The 16,950-nt window shown below is 36.7% G+C and overlaps 1 protein-coding gene across 7 annotated transcripts in view; it reads right to left on the minus strand.

Annotated features, from left to right (window-relative positions):
* FAM126B (family with sequence similarity 126 member B) overlaps positions 1 to 16,950 on the minus strand; it is a 69,005-nt gene that overhangs the window by 30,597 nt on the left and 21,458 nt on the right. For 6 of the 7 annotated variants that reach the window (XM_032114547.1, XM_032114546.1, XM_032114545.1 and 3 more), the window contains 8 exons: positions 16,780 to 16,881; positions 10,819 to 10,998; positions 8,878 to 8,958; positions 8,125 to 8,240; positions 7,249 to 7,344; positions 6,248 to 6,364; positions 5,478 to 5,565; positions 1,485 to 1,644 (listed from right to left, as the gene is read on the minus strand). In XM_032114547.1, the coding sequence (XP_031970438.1) occupies positions 1,485 to 1,644; positions 5,478 to 5,565; positions 6,248 to 6,364; positions 7,249 to 7,344; positions 8,125 to 8,240; positions 8,878 to 8,958; positions 10,819 to 10,998; positions 16,780 to 16,881 (940 nt within the window). Of the gene's footprint in view, positions 1 to 132; positions 301 to 1,484; positions 1,645 to 5,477; positions 5,566 to 6,247; positions 6,365 to 7,248; positions 7,345 to 8,124; positions 8,241 to 8,877; positions 8,959 to 10,818; positions 10,999 to 16,779; positions 16,882 to 16,950 lie in introns of all 7 variants that reach the window. The other variant, XM_032114550.1, reaches the window with a different exon arrangement.

Consider the following 16,950-nt stretch of genomic DNA (forward strand, 5'->3'; position numbering starts at 1 on the left):
AAGAAAGCTAATACACCCTGGGATAGCGGAAACACACACTAGAATGGAAAGAAGTTCTGCTTGGGGATAGGGAGCCAGGATCCTCCTCCAGCAACTGCCTCACTGACTTCTGCCTCCTCATCTCTGTCCTACCCTCTGTTGTGGCTGCTGCCAAGGTGGGCTCCGGGAAGCCATGCTCAGGGGTCCTGCGCATCAGCACCTCCCCCTCTTGCTCACGTTTGATCCCTAGGTCTGTGGAGCCGTGTTGGATCGGTGAGCCAGGAATGCTTGAGTCAGCCTCGATTGAGAAGTCAAAGCCATCTGGGATTCAACATATAACATTTTAGTGCTTGTCTATTCCTTTCTTGGCATCCCAACCCAGGCAGGGAAAATAGAAAGTTTATGCGGACATGGAACAGACACGAAACACTACCCATGCTTAGTTAAAAGTGGTGAGAACATCCACAGAAAGGGACAGGTGGGCTGTACTGTAGACCAGAGACCAGCAAATGAATGTAACGGCAACTACAGTGAAGACAAACATGACGCAGAGTGCTGAAAACAGGAGACAGCTACTTGTTGTCCTGGACATCCTGATTCAGCTGAAGACCAGAGGTCATCAAATCCTTTTGCACGTGACCAAGAAGAATATTAAAAAATAAAAGGGGAAAGAAATGTACTACAGGAAAATATGTAATTCCTGTTTTCAGACTTTTTACTCTCAGTTGATTCTTACATTATTCTCCTTTTTACCTTCATTGATTTATGCAGCTGTTTTAAACTAATGTTTTATACATGAAGTAACAAAGCTTTAAAAGTAGACAAAGTGATTTCAAAGCAAGCTTTTTGCTACACCTACACTGAAGATGTCATCACATCAAGGTAAAGATCATTACTTTTTTTTTCCTTCATGCAGTCAAGCACACTTCCGTATGATGTAAGTACTCACTGAGGAAAGACTAATTCTAAACTATCCAAACCTATTTTAAAGACCCCCAATAAACTGGGTCATGTGATGGTAGGAGTGTGATGTTCAGTTTTTCCCTCTCCCACTGCCATCAGTAGCTTTAGGCAGCTGGAATCCTATTAAGGTCTAGATGTTAGCATTCATTCCCTGAGCTATTTACGACGGGAGGCAGTTGAGTTTTAGTACAGATTAAACAAAGAACTCAAATTCTAAGCCACACTTTACCCCTACAATTTCATACTGTGTTACATGGAGAAAAAAGAAGTCTTATTAAACATTTTCCAGCTTCTCCTTTTTCTCACCTACCTCACAGTTTATCACAAAATCAAAACCAAAACAAACACCCCAAATATTCATGTTCATGCAGTGCTCTGAAGATGTAAAATATTATATATTATTATGGAGTATCACTTTTCAAAAACAAACAAACAAAAAGCCCCCCCAATGTTCTGTAAACATTCAAACTCAGAAGCCAGATTACAGTGATGATGATGATTACAGTACATTATAGTATGTGCTCCTGGCAGAGAAAGCTCACCTTCTCTCCTCCAGCGATGACGACGGATAGAAGCTGTTGTAATAGCACTCCGAGAAATTCTTGGAACTGTTGGAGTAACTTCTACTTTCAGTACCTTCTGGCCTTCTTGCGATGCATCAGGAGCATCAAAAGGCAGCGAATTCTTCATGGCATTTGCAACCTAAGGTAAAAGTAAGATGCTGTACTGCTACTATCCTTGATTACACTAATGGCAATACTGGATCTCTTGCTTGGATACAGAAAGGAGAACAAGCAAGAACTGATAATTATGCCAGATTCTCCTCAAGATGGATGATCCCATTCCCTGGATTCAAAGTTGATTACATGGAAAAGTTCATCACAAACCTATTCTCAAAACCAGAGTTAATTTTCTCCATTTTTTTGAGGTAATTTGTTTTGTTCTATCTTTGCCATCTGTAGTGACAGACGTTAACAACACATACAGGAAGGTCTCCATGCAAAAGAGACTGCAATATGTCAAGGCAAATACCATTTATGTTTTATGACAAGAGTGTCAATAAAACTAAGTCACAGCCCAAGCCAATGCAAACAGCCTATGGCCTCGTGCACAGAGGCACAGGACTGATTTCCACCATACCTTTCCCCATACCACTCCCCACCCCTCCCTAAAAACAACACCAACAGAACCTAACCAAGGGGATTAGACTGCACGTACTTGCAAGATTTATTTAGGGAAAAAAAAAAATATTTGCAACCTAAGCAATGAACATCAAGTTATTAAAATACACTCATCTTTATTAAACCTATTTTTAAAATTGTAATAGCCTATTATAAAGTCAGAAGTTATGTTTTGCAGCTTTGAGGAGAACAAATTACTTTTTTTGGCTTTGATGTTTTAATTACTTCTTTAGGTTTCCCATAAAATGCCTTTGTGGGATTAGAGGTTTACTTTAAAAAAGACATAAGCAACTTTCAGTAATATATCTCAGTCTACAAGTAAATTGTTCATCAAAAGTGAACTTGTATACCAGCTCCAGAAAAGCAAACTGGTTGTCTATGGCATGTGCAACATTCAACAATAACAAAGCTGAAGCTTAAAGCTTCAAAATCCCCCCAAAACCACAATACATAAAATGAACACACCCTGATCTTCCAAAATCTTCTACTCACTGGAGTTTCTATCTCTTTTGAATAGATACCCTTACTGGTATACAAAAAAATCTAAAAAATCATAGCAAAAGACTCTGCAACATGACCAGAATCGTGACAGAGCACTTCTGCTTGTTGAAGCTTTTAACAGCTGGCCCTTTCTAACAGCACAAATTGTACTTCTGGGGACGGAGGAAAACCATATGGAGATAAAAATCAATGCAACAGTAAATCCTTGAAATAATCTAAATAACCAGTCTGAATGAGTCACAGTCCCTGTCTGACAGAAACACCCTCAAAACCACGATCTTTCAGGATGCAAAAACACTTGCTCATGATGTCTAATCCAGCACTGAAAGGCAGGAAAACAAACACACAGCACAATTCAGACTTGGCAAGACAAGTCTGGAACTATCAATGACAAAGGAGGGTTGGTTTCAGGCCAGACAGCCACTCTTGCCTACCAGAAAGGAGCTCCAAGGAAAGAACATTCAATAAGAGCAATAAGTGCATCAATAAAATACATTGGATAAAGGTGCTGTCACAGCAGGGACTTGCTGACATGGTTCCTGTGCACTGGACTAAGAAAGCCTGTGTGTCTCTGCTCTGAAGAATGGGATTCCTGTCTGAAAAACGTGCAGAACTCTTTGTTCAGAGGAAAAGACTGACTGGAACCGCCTACTCCCCAGGTCCAAGGTGGTACTAATTCTGACACTTGGTGATTAGTTTGTCCCTGTAGAAACTCTCAGGTTTCCTGAACAATATCCAGCATTTGTTAACAGAAATACTTCTCTTTTACCAGAAAAGGCCTTTCTCTTGTGTTGCTTCCTGCCCTTTCCACTGCAGTCTCTGGGCAGGAGTGATAGAAGACCAGATTACATTAGAGATTACAGGTACTTCATAGCTTTCTGATGCTGGTTTTCAACTTGGGATTTTTTTTTAGCTTAGTTTTCTTTCTACAAGCAATAAAAACCTATGTAAATAAGAGCATGGATCTACTAAATTGTCAAAAATGTTTCTTCAAGAAACAAGCACAAGGACCATGATGTTTCTCATTGTAATGATGACTGATATTATTCCTGTAATCACACAAATACTTTGAATACAGGTATCTAAAAATAATCCTAATGTGGGGGTTTGGCTGAATATTAAATAGACTTCAAAGAATTTGCTGCTCTTAGGAAATCCTAGGCAGAAGCTGAATTTAGAAACTTACCTGTGAAGCATCCCAGATGATAATTATCTGGTGCTAGTAGTTTTAGGGTTAAAATATAGAATTTTATAATGCTGCTAAATTATATACATCTCCTGAAGAATCCAATGAGAGGAAAGGGCTCCAATCTTTGAAAAAGTCAAATTGCTTGAAAATATAGCATTAGAGCAAAGATGTGCAGGTAATTTTTTTTATAAAACTGACAATTTCTTAAAGCTACTTTCAAAAATGTTAGTAAAACTAGACAATGATCAGAGTATTGAAAAGAAAAACTCCACTGATAGGCCTGCATGCATATGCAGGAAAAACCTGACAACCAGGAAAGGGTAAAAATTGGTAATGTCATGATGTCACCAGACAATGGGATGGAGTATCAATAGGAGCGTTGGAAAAAAAAACCCCCGATGTTCTAGAAGATTCTTATAACTAGAAGTAATCTCTAAGGACAAACTGATTAAAAATGAACAATGAAAACTAAAAATTGTCATATCATCAAGTTCCAGATCCTCCTACACACTTTTAAAACGTAGTAGTGTGATAGGATGGCCCAATTCAGCAGGTTCAATATTTAATTTAAAACTTTCAATCTGATGGAGTGATGAGTCATTTCCAAAAGGAACCAACTATTATAATAATTCAATGGATAGCAGGCATTTTAAATGCAGCAGTGTCAGAAAGCCTGTAGATAAATTTTACAGCCAATATTAATACATCTAGAGAATAATTTTATGCAATTTAGTTCAGAAAAGAGTGATCTCAGATTGCCACATAAAAAGACTTTTGCCAATTGCTCCTTCGTCAGTTATGTAAAAAGCAATGACATTTTACTGCTGTTAGTTCAGAGGAGGACTAAAGGCTTCTAGCCACAATTCCAATGCAGAAACTGAAACAGCAATCTAATTTACTTTATTCTCCTTAATTTTCCCTCTTCTTTTGATTCTCATTCCTACATCTGACAAAAACTTCTCCTTTCTCTGTTTCAACCTTCTCATCCTTCCCAATCACATCTACCTGCATCCAGCCCAGTTTCACCACTTTCCCCATTTCTCTTCTCTCTTTTCACAATTGGAACGGCAAATATAGTGAAAACTGGAAAAATCCCCACCCCTAACAATCAGAACTATTCCATTTTATTGCTGCTCCTCCAAACAAGGTAAAGATTAAGATCTGTGTGACTTTTATCAAACAAAATCTGGCATTGACTCTGGGATTGGAGCTCCTTTTCACTTCCAGCTCTATGCTGCTGTTGCTTTCTCTCCTTTGTTATCAGTTAAAACCCACAGCTTACTCTCAGCCCTGATGAAGGTCTAGAAGCAAACACCTTTTTTTGCAACCAATGCCCTACAACATACAACTGTTCAGTTAAGCTTCTTTGAACCACTGATCAGTAGCCTATGTCAAAACAACATAAACATTTTGAGACAACTGTAATATATTAGCAAAATCCTAGCTTTCAGCCTCAGTGAGTCCCAGGAGAACCCAACACCCTGGCTTAATACTCAGCAGAAAAAGTATGGTATAAATAGCTATGTTGAAAACACCAGCTGTTAACAAATCACTTGCATTTGATAGTGCAGTGAATGGACACAAAAGCTTCCATTACCAGTCCACTTCAGAAACACATCCATACTGTTAACCAAGCCCATAAATTACAATGGATTGTTTCTTACCAGGAGGGGCTGTGAGTAGAGTTCAAGCTGTGCTCTGTAAATTATGTCCTCCAATACCTCCTGGCCAAGTTCCCACTGACCATTATATCTAAAAAGTAAAGACAGATATTTATCTTCCACATCTTATGAAAACAAACTTGTATTTTTTTCTGCCCAAATCCAGCTTTTCACTTCTCACCTTATGTAGAAAATTCATCAACTGTACGTACACTCCAGTGTACATTAACTTCTTTTAACAGTACAAAGTATTTTATTACCTTGTTTGTGTAACAAGAAAGCTGTTCCATGTTCCCCCCAAGCAAGACAAAATTAATTGCATAATCAGGACAAACTTAAAAAAAATAGGGTCAATATGCAAATGTTAATGCTACTTAGCAGAACTGAATTTGTACCAGAAATGTATTTTTGCTATTTCAGATGCCACTGACATTCAAGAGGTCTGCATTTCATCAGTTTATCTTGGCATCCAAGCTCATTATGCTTGTGAACAGAAGGTATTTGTGGTAGTGGCAAGGTGGAAGAAGCTGAAATCAGAATTCTAATTTTCTTCACGACCTACTGCCAGCCTTATCACCTAATTCACTGCCGACAAAAATATTTTCAAATTATCTGTTGGCTGAATGAGCAAGTAATGGGAAATACACGAATCGAATATAAACTTGTCTTATGAGTCTAACTATTTTTTTCAATTATAAAACAAGTGGCATTTATATTTTAATACATGTAAAAGCAGACCTTTCTCTTTAGGTAAGAAAACCTGGTCTACTTACATGGCGTAATAGACTCCTGTGAGCAGCTGCACCATGAAGTCAGGGTCTAACACCACTCTACCACAGGGCTCTTTCCAGCGTTTCTCGTGCTGCCGTGGAAATCCACTCACACACAGCCTAAAAAAACCGCCATTACAAGAAAGTATTGACTCCATGAAGACTACAAATGTCTTTGTATCACAGATATTTTACGTAACTTTCGAATTTACTTTTTAAAATATAAATACACAACATAGAACATTCTTATGTTGCATTCCTAATGATTAGAGCAGTTTTGAAGCAGTGCCTTGATATGTGGCTTGCTGATAGTCCAGTGTTACTCCCATACAGCCAATAACTCCACCTGTTTTCCTCAAATCATAAACAGCTTCTAAAGAACAAGGGTGGCAAGATGTTCTCTACTACCAGCCAGGAGACTGTCCCTAAAATTCAGCAACTGAAACCAATTTTCTTTAAAGGAGACACTTCAGTGGTACAGAAGAGAAGTATGTCACCTCCCATCTAATGTATGATGACAGCATGCAGTTGCCTTATACCTAAAGTTAGATAACACACATACTGTAGTCTTGAGAACTGCTCTCAGCTGCCTTGTAAGAAATATTTCTGACCCTTGAAAAAGGGGCCTGGCTTCCAATACACTGCCTACATAAAAAACAGGGTAATTTATTATATCCTTATTGTATCAGTTTACTATCTGAATCTTCATCGCGGAAGCAACAGATGGCCACTGATACATAGCAACTGCTGTACTGTTTCCAAAACAGCAGAAATCCCTTGCATATAAAATGTCGTCTTGCTTCTATACTCAAAGAACAGATCTAATTTTCAGATGCAGGAAAATGAAACCTATTTGGCAAATTTAACATAGCCACAACTCAAGTGAAAATGATGGAAACATACCAAGAACTAATCCATCCCCCTCAGAAAGCACTTTTCTTTACTTGATGAATATTCAAAAGTCTAGATGACCCTGAAGACTACTTCAAAGGCAAGTGTCTCACCTGGAACCCATTGTACAAAGCGACTGGTAAGAAGAAGCAGGCATGTAGACAATAGCTGAATTGTAGCACAGCATAAGAAAGCTCAGCACCTCAAACCTGAAAAGAGCAAAATCTTGCATTGTTTTTATTCTTAATATTTCACTGAAATTTAACACAGGAAATCTGCAATTCAGTCTCAAAAAGCACCCCACAGGAAGAAGTGTCAGAAGTAAACACACAAATTCTTTAATCCTCTTTCATTATAATTCACTAACTTGAAACAGGCTATCAGAAGTTCACTATAAACACTTAAATTTATTATTCCTGAAACACTTAAATTTATTATTCCTGAAAGCCATTAGCATATGCAGGAACTATGAAGGAAATGGGGTATGGTGTAATATTTGGACAGTTATAGAAGTGGAAATGTCTGTAATGCATTCAAAATAATTTTATCAGTTTTCCCAGTGCTGTCTTTAGACACAGGTAAAGCTGGCAGTCACTAAACAGCAGGGCAATTTCTCTCACTCCTGGTTCTGTCCGTCCACTTCACTCCATTCCCTTTTTCCTGTAGAAAAAGGAGTCACAGCCCCTGATCCAAAGCTGAATTTCGTTACACTTCCAGGAAAAACTGAATAGACAGCCATAAAACCAAAAATATTCTTTGCAGACACAGCAATGACAGAGAAGTCATTCTTCAAAATTAACTAGTAGAAGAACATACAAAGATGGAACAAAGAAAAAGAAAATTACACCTCAAGCTTACCAAGGCTGTTCTCTAGATTTATTTCCAAGCACTTAATGCTGAGAAAGAACTGACACAAAATATATTTGGTCTTGTTTAAGGACTTGTCTCCCTAGTGAAGCACCTTTAACGTTAAGAATGCATCCACCTACCGGTTCTGTGCTGTGAAGGTTTCTCTTTGAGGATGAAGATCACTGTAAACTACTCTGATGAGATCATGCTGACTTAACGCTCCTTCAGTTAAAGCCATGGATCCGATGGTAGAGGGCTAGAAGTAGGTGGTGGAAGAAGGAAGGAAGGAGGGGGGAGAAGCCAAATCGTAAGTAAAAATTCCCCAAAAGCATTAGAACTCCTAACTACCCAAGGGCAAAAGGCACACTTATCTTGTGATCTGTAAAAATGAAGATTACTCCAGAATACGGTAAATCTAAAAACATTACCTAGTTTTGGTATTGTAAAGTGTACACACTTACAAGTAATACAGCAGGTGAGAGCAATTTTCAACTTTGAGTCTTACATATCCATGTACAGTAAGTTTGTCCTAATCACATAGACCTTTTGTCCAGAAACAATAGAGAAAGGAAAACACAATTTCAAGTTCTAACTGAACTAAGGAAGAGTTAGAAGGAAGACTACTTTTATACTAACATGTAAGAGGCAAAAAATCACAGCTGCAGCTATACCATAACTAACCTCTATTAAAAATGGGCAGTCAGCAAAGATTTTTCAACATTTACACTCCTGTTCTTCTACAAATTCTATTGCATTCTATTAGACTAACTGCAAGCTACAGACATTGAACTTACTGCAACAAGATGCATCTAAAATGGCCTGTGGCATCAAATGGATCCAGTTTTCATCCCTCTAATAGATCCAATTTTAATTTACCACAGCAGCTCTCTTACCTCATGATATATTGAGGGTTTAGATAACGAAGGGATGGTGAAAGACAGAACTTTGTTGTTTCCATCTTTGTCAGCAATTTCCTGCATTAAAAACAAAACCAGAACTCAAACAGAAGTAAGGAGATAGGAGCTGGAATAACTTTCAACTCTTAGAAGGAATTTAACAAAGTAAGTTAGATGTCCTGATCTGATGAGACTATTAACACCCCAAGGACTTTGTGCATTCGCAGAATATCGACAATATCAACATCCATATTTAGAAGTGGGAAAAGACCTCTATCACAAACTGCTCTGCAGAATCAGTGTGCAATACTTAAAAAAACCCCAGCACTGGCTCCTCGATCAGGGAGACTAAAGATACTGACACAGAAGGGCTGATGAGTCACTAGCTGACAATGGCTAGTATTTCATAATAAATGCACCACAAAGAAAAGGTGAAATCAAGGGGACTGGCAAAGTTTCCTCAGGAGGAAACACACAATATTTTCTCCAATTCAAACTGGTCAGATTTTGTAGTTGCTAGGCTACTACATAAGCAAACCCTGCAGTTTTTAAAGAAAATATACTAAGGGCAATTACACAAGACTATAGCAAAAAGGAGTCTAAAATCCTGCCTTTGCACTTTGTACAGCAAATTTTCAGACAATAAGCTCCAGTCATTCCACTTTATGTCAAAGTTCAGCACACAGTAGCTCAGTACTTGTAGCAGGCTTCAAGGATTACAACAGGAGAACAGCTGACAGAATTTGTCAGAATGCAGATTTATTTATCCCTTTCACTTTCTAAGTATACAGAAAATAACTTCACTCTCAGTATATCTGCAGAAAAATATCAATTTTATTAAAGATGAAAAATAGTGGGAACCACTGTCCATTTTGAGGTCTCTTTCTTTCTGAATATGGAGAGAATGCAGAAATTACTGTCCTTAAAAAATTTGAATCACCAATGTGACTTTCAAATGAACTGAAGAACGTTCATGAAAAAACAGGAGAAAAGATAAACATGCTACTTCAATCCAATAAACACTACCAAAAATCAGCAAGCAGTTTCCAATGGTTTCTTTCTATCAGAATAAATCTAAAATAACTAGATCTTCCAGTTGTTAGAGTGGACCTAACATAACACATAACTAGAACACATTTTAAGAATTACAGTTTGGCTGTTCTGTGTCTTATGTGTAGAAATATAACCACAATTTAAAGGAGGGGTTTACAATGACAGTAGAGAGAAGGGTGATAGAATTAGAATATGTTTTAAGGTCCTATACCACAGAAATTCTCACTAGAGAATGCCTCTTGTGGCAGTATTGCTAAATTTATCAAACAACCTCATAACATTACAAAAGTAAACATTTCCAGGCTAGGGTAAGGATGCAAAAAACTGCTTTTACATCCAACAGCCAAATTTAATAATTTACAGTTGCTTTTACTTATTCTTAAAACTACAGTTCCCCTCAAAACAATTATCTGACTCAAATGTACACATGCATGTATCAGTGCTCGCATGCAAAGTGGTTTCATTTTCAAGTTACCCTTAAAAAGGCACGTTTAGAGTACGTGGGAGGGCAGGGGAAGTGACACATCAAGACTGACTAATCATATTAGCCTGACAATCACAAAAAGTTCTATTTTGCAACATTAAGGGGGACTACCTAGTTTCCTTACAAACAGAAGCATACTGAAGTTTGAGAAAGCCCATGAGATTATCCTTTTCTGTGAAAATATTTTTTACAAAAAAGGTAACTACAAACTAAAAAAAAATTTTTGCAAACACATCTTTTCTAAACCTTCATTACGCTTTTCTCCATATTAAATACACCTTCCTTTAAGTGTATTTTAATTTTAAATATGTTGTTCCAATAATTTACTTTATTCCTAGTGGTCAGTGATGCAAAACTTCAGATCAAAACTTTCCTCAGCCATTCCAACCCATCTCACTTACCAGGTTGTAAATGCCAAGCAGCAATGCTTCAATGCAACCATTACTCTGCCTATCCCTGCTGGCAGTGAGACGCAGATAAACCCAGATCAACTCTGGCAAAAACTGCAGCGTGAATCTCTTGAGCCGAACTTCAGAACTACGATAAAGTTCAAAGAGCTGGTGGCAAACAGGCTCCAGGAGCTGTGGAAAGGCAAAAAAGCTGATCACTTACTGGCAGGATTCTCTAATAAGGGAGAGTGAAACAACAAATATAGGGGCTGTATCATATAGCCACTGCAGTCAGTAAAAATTGCATTCCTTGATGGCAAGTAAGTGAATGAATCACAATGGTATCTACGCTCGTTTAAGGAGATCCATAAAGACAGACCTGAGGGGCACTGGTATGAAGTATTTGGACATGTGGCCTTACTACAGACACTACCTTGTGTGCTTTGAGAAGATTCTTCTCTAGGGCTGTCACTATGAGGTTTATTTTCTATGCAGGTACGGATTTAAGGCGTGACAGACACGTGGCTTGAACTATGTGCACCATAAAACTTTAGTGCAGTTGTAAGGTCTACAAAAGTACAAAGGTTAAAGATTAGCTGCTAATGACAAGTCTATTGACAGAAATATGAATTAATTTCTTATCTACACCTTTTGAGTCTCAAAACCAATTAAGTGTGAATGCTCATTACAATGCAAACCGATCTTTTCATTTTGAGCTGCACTTCAGGTTTCAGTACAAGAATCAAAAAAAAGGCCCCTATCAAGTCAGTAAGGTAAACCTGCCATTTTAAGAGCCTACAGTGCTAAACCAATACCTAAGATGCACCCATGGAACTGTTAACAAACATGAAAAAAAGCAGAAAGAACCACACCAAACAGTCTCATTTTTTCCCATGACTAATCAGTTTTTATTACCAAAATCAAAACTTGGGGGAAAAAAAAACCAACTTGAAAAAAATATTAAAATTTTCAAGACAAATTTTCATAAAGTTTTTGACCGCTATCTAATATTGTGTTCTATGAAAAGGGATGATCTGACATAAGGAAAATATTTATGGGATTCACTGTCCAGAAAGACAGAGGCATACATGTAACCTAAGGCATCTGTATTTGTACAGAAGAGGTACAGAGTCTGAAAACAGAGGCCAGAATCTCAAGTATTCTTTCTAACAGTACATGCCTCATGCAGCTTTCTTATACATACAGACATACACAGCAGATTAGATAAGGCATATATGACCCCTCTTTCGCTCCCAGGCATATGCACCTTAGGACTTTCAGAGCACTAGCAGCATATTTCATGGACTTTGATGCATTCTTTTTTCATTAATTTGTCTATTCATCGCAATCACAGTACCACAAATTTCCTGTGGAACTGACAGTCATACTTTTGCTATGCTGCACAAAGATGTACTTCTGTGGTTTGTTGTGAACCATCCACCCTCTTAAAAAACTTAGGAGTCCCTTGCTAACAGCAGAGGGACCAACATTTCTGCAAGGGAATAGTCTGAATGTCTGATAAATGTGCAATGCCGTAAAGCTCTATGAATGTACAATTTCACATACCTATATTTACACTTAGGTATTTTCCACTAGTATATCACAAACATAAAACATAAATTTGACAGAATTATCTATTAAGAGAGCATCACCCAGGAAACAGTTTCATTTCCAACACACAACATTCTGGTCAGTGTAACGCACCATATTTAACCACCGATTACGTAAGCCATAACATGGCATTTACGGAAAATAAAACTTAGCTGTCAGGGAAATCTCTTCTTAAACAAGGCTCTGGTGTAAGTACCTTGTGTAACAAGGCTTCTGATTGACAGACCTGTTACTCTAAGCTAGAAGCCAGCATTTACAACACAAGCAAAGAGAGACTCTACAAGAAGAGAGAAGAAAGCTGACACTGACCATGCTGATACAGAACAAGAAAAGTCCATTCATTTAGAACAAATGGATTTCTGCAAATCTATCTATACACACACACACACACACACACATAGATGTATAGAAAGATAGACAGATATAAAATAACTGACCACTTTTTGGTTTGGGATCTAAATGCAATTAGAAGTCTGTAAAGCTTCTATTACAATCGTTTTAACGAAAAATGGTACAGCTTTCTGGTAGTATATTTATTCCAGTATTTCATACATATGTAGCACTTTAGGTTCATAAGAGGCATAAGTATATTCTTTCTTAATCAATATTTACTTAGTAGAAACTCCTGTCTAAAAGTGACAATAATTATTAAAACCAACTGTTACAGTATATGTTCAAATCCTCATAAACAGAACTGTATCCTTGTTTTATGAAAGGCCTAAATTTAAAAGTGGTTACTAAGTAATTCAGACATCACTAAATAAATTTGTAGATTTTTCTTTAAAAGAAAGTATGATCAAGAAGAGATCAGAAAGAAGAAAAATAAATCTCTGAAAACAAAACATATAAGCATATCTGCAGGGAGATGACAAGTGCAAGAAAAGCTAAAAATATTACCTGAAACCAGATATATACAATGGCAGTGCTATAAATAGTACTTCTATTAGATTAGAGATGACAGCAGCCCTAAGCTGTTTCCTATTTGAAATTAGCCAGTCTAATCCAAGTCCCATTAAAAACAGTGGAAAAGAAAAATTTATTTTAGCTCAGTCAGATGAAACTCAACCAGAGTAGTTACTAAGTTTATTCAAGTTTTCAAATGAAAATTTTATAAAATTAGTCTTTTAAGTAAAGACTAGGGAGACATGCTCCCTAGCAAGATACAAACAATATCCAGTCAGTGATGCTGCAAGCATTCAAATTCTCCTTACTTTTAGTAGTTGACATACTTCTTGTGGAAAATGTTTAACAACTGCAATTACTTTAGGTAAAAACCTGCAACTACTATCGTACTTTTGGTGTCTGTACTTACAGTCCAGAGCTGTAAGTACACAAGAAAAAGCTGCCATCACAAAGATGCTAAAACATCAATATTTTCAAAAGCACAAACACCCAGGATTTTCCTATCAAAGTACAGTATGATAGTCTGTTTCCACCTGGAAACACAAAACTTGACACTCTGAGAAAGAACAAATGTTTTCCTTGCATCCTAGTTATCTGGCTTTCCGAAGAGCCAGCCTCTTCCAAGTAATTCTCTGAATATACATACTGAGAAGACACTGGATAAACAGAGGAAATGGAGCTTTTGTCATCAGTAGCAGGTGTATGAATTGGCACACATTTTCTAATTCCAAAGATCTTTCAGTCCAAAGTCAAAGAAAACTGAGTAGCACAGAAGTCAGCAAAAAAATCCAAAGTAAAATATCTCTTATAATCCTCTCTCTTTCCTAACAAACAAAATAATTTCAATTATAAGAGCTTTCCTATTAGCATAAGCAGCAATAAGCATAAAAAAAAACAAATGACATTTTTACTGGCTTAAATATGCAGCAAGTGTCAATGATCTAATTTTCACTTTTCATTTTACACTTCACCAAGATACAAACCAGTCATGTTTTAAGAAAGATGATGAATAGCTTTCCTTTGGCTTTATTTTACAAGTTTTCCAAATCTTAAGAGTCATATCTTGACGTTAAATATAATGCTTTAGAAAATGCATGACAAATATTGGAAATACTTGCCTTTTTGAAGCATTCAACTGCAGAAAAAATGTGCTCATTTTAGACTTAACTATAACCTAATGGGTGAAACCATTTATTATTTGAAGAGTATTGGGTCTGTGACTGCTTGGCATTGCAAAGGTCATCTCATTCTGTTTCATAGCTGCCCTTTCTGAGCTAAACCTAATTACCCCATTACCCCACATGAACATTCAATATTTAAATTTCAGTAGTGCATTAACTTAACATCCACAGAGTATTGTCTACAGCCATAAACCAACCCTATAAATTATAAAAGTACCTGAAAAACAGTACTTCAAAAGCACTTGACTTCTGAATTCAAATGCTACACAAAAATCAACACATTATTCAGTTAAATCAGCTGTTTATAAGCAAGATCACTCTCTACTCTTTATGCAAATTTCTGTTCCAGTCATCTTTATATTTTAAAAAGTCAGGGCACTTCCTCAAAGGCAAATAGTAATAATTGTATTTAACTTGTCAGTATGTTTGCCTTCACTTGATAGCTCTCAAACTGGTAGACCCCTGTCAAAAGAGAGAAACACCTTGGTTGTTTGCTTCCTAAGCACGCTGATTCCATGTTAAATTAAAAACTATAAAAATTAAGATTTTATAAACTAAATTATATCTTATCAAGATATAATTGTGTGATTCTAGAAAGATTCATGTTTGCCCTAAACAGTTTTCCACTTCTCAGAAGTTTCAAAAATAGGTCAAATTTATGATTAAGTTGTACTAAAGAATTACTTGCCCATCAAGTGGAAGAATCCAGAAAGTGTATTTTTATAATAGTCTACCAGATATGCTTAATCTTCATAAGCCATAAATTACCCTTCTAACAAATAATGCATAAAAATGCCTTATAAAGCATATTTTCAAAACCCTCTCAGTTAGAGACATATATTATTAAAAATTATGTAAAGTACTGAATTTACTATGGTTATATTCCTCACACGCAAATAAGTTTGGAAGAAGTGCAACAAGGAAATACATCCTGCCTTAACAAGTAGAACCTGAAGTTAGACATCTTTGTGTCTGGGATTGCTTATCTCATACCTGGTATCAGAATCAGGCCCAAACAGCAACAGCTGTTTCAAAGAATAATATTTGACAAGCATCAGTGAGCAATAACGTAAGATCACCCTAAAAAGATACCCTTTTTTCAAAGCTGGTTCTTTGCTCATTTAAAAAAAATAAATCAAATGTTTACTCTTAAAGCAAAGGAAAGCTTTTACATTTTCAGGAGTCTACACAAACACAAATACATAGACAGCAGCAATGGTGGCTTTAGGTTGAAGAGAGAATAACAGTAGCTTTTCAGTACAAAGAAAAAGGTCACTATGCAGGTTATTTATAATACTGAAATGAAGCTGACAGCTATGAAGCCTTTTTTTTTTTTTTTAAATTGCATGAGCATTATGCAATCTCCTTGAAGCTCAATCAAGCATTCAGCCTCCTAAAGCGGCTGAACTGTACTTTGGAAAATAAAGAACTTCCTTGCTGTGTACACTACCCATTTAATTTATAAATACATGAGAGATCACAGATGATACATCAAGTATTTGTAAGCATTTTATCTAGTTTACACATCAGAGAATGGTATGCTTGCATGATTTATTCAGAAGTTGTATTTCACACACTTGCCCAGAAATGCTCCTAGCAGAAGCCAAAGGGTTGGAAAGTTCAGTTTAACGTCACATGCAAAATGAATTATATACAAGGGTAAGCTAAGTTTTCATTGTGTCTATCTATATTTTGGGGCCCTGGTTCTGCTCTTGTTTACAACAGTGTAAACCAAATTACACAAAAGTGATACTAGCATAAGCACAAGAAGATCTTTTTATCTTAACGGCATTTAAAAAATTGACTCCATCTTCCACTGTCATAAGCCACCACATGAGAAGCACATTGGTCTTTCTGAGTTTCATTGTAAGGCCTATTTTGTCTCAGTTATGACTGAAAGGTGGTTTCTGGGAACTAAAAAAAACAAATGAAAAAAAACCCCAAACTCTACTCCCCACCCAAAAAACCCCAACAAATAAAACCCCAAACCAAAACACCAAAACCAACTCCTGCCGAATAAAACATAATAGTCAGCTGTGGCAAGGAAAATCTAGCAGACAGCATAAACAGTATTTTTGGAAGCAGATGAGATTGTGTCTTACTAGAAAAGCATTAAAGTAACTGTCAAAAAACAAGAGAGTAAAAAGAGGGATGATACCCATGTTAGACTACATTAGAAAAAAGAATCAAACTATTTTCCTCTCCATTACTTTAGCTTTAGTTGTAGAGGTGAAAGATTCAGAAATGGGAATAAAAATAGGTTTTTTAAATCTCCTACCTCATTATTTGGATCTTGAATGACCTTATAAAGAGCTGGTACCAGTGGTTTTTTTCGGTGCAATGTAGCTGCATAGCTGGAAATTTGTGATTCAGGTAATGCCTAAAGAAAAAAAAAGGTTACCCTGACAAATAAATGCTTCCAAGTATTCAACATCTCCACAAAAGAATT

Source organism: Corvus moneduloides, chromosome 7, assembly GCF_009650955.1.
Source record: "Corvus moneduloides isolate bCorMon1 chromosome 7, bCorMon1.pri, whole genome shotgun sequence".
Lineage (NCBI taxonomy): Eukaryota > Metazoa > Chordata > Aves > Passeriformes > Corvidae > Corvus > Corvus moneduloides.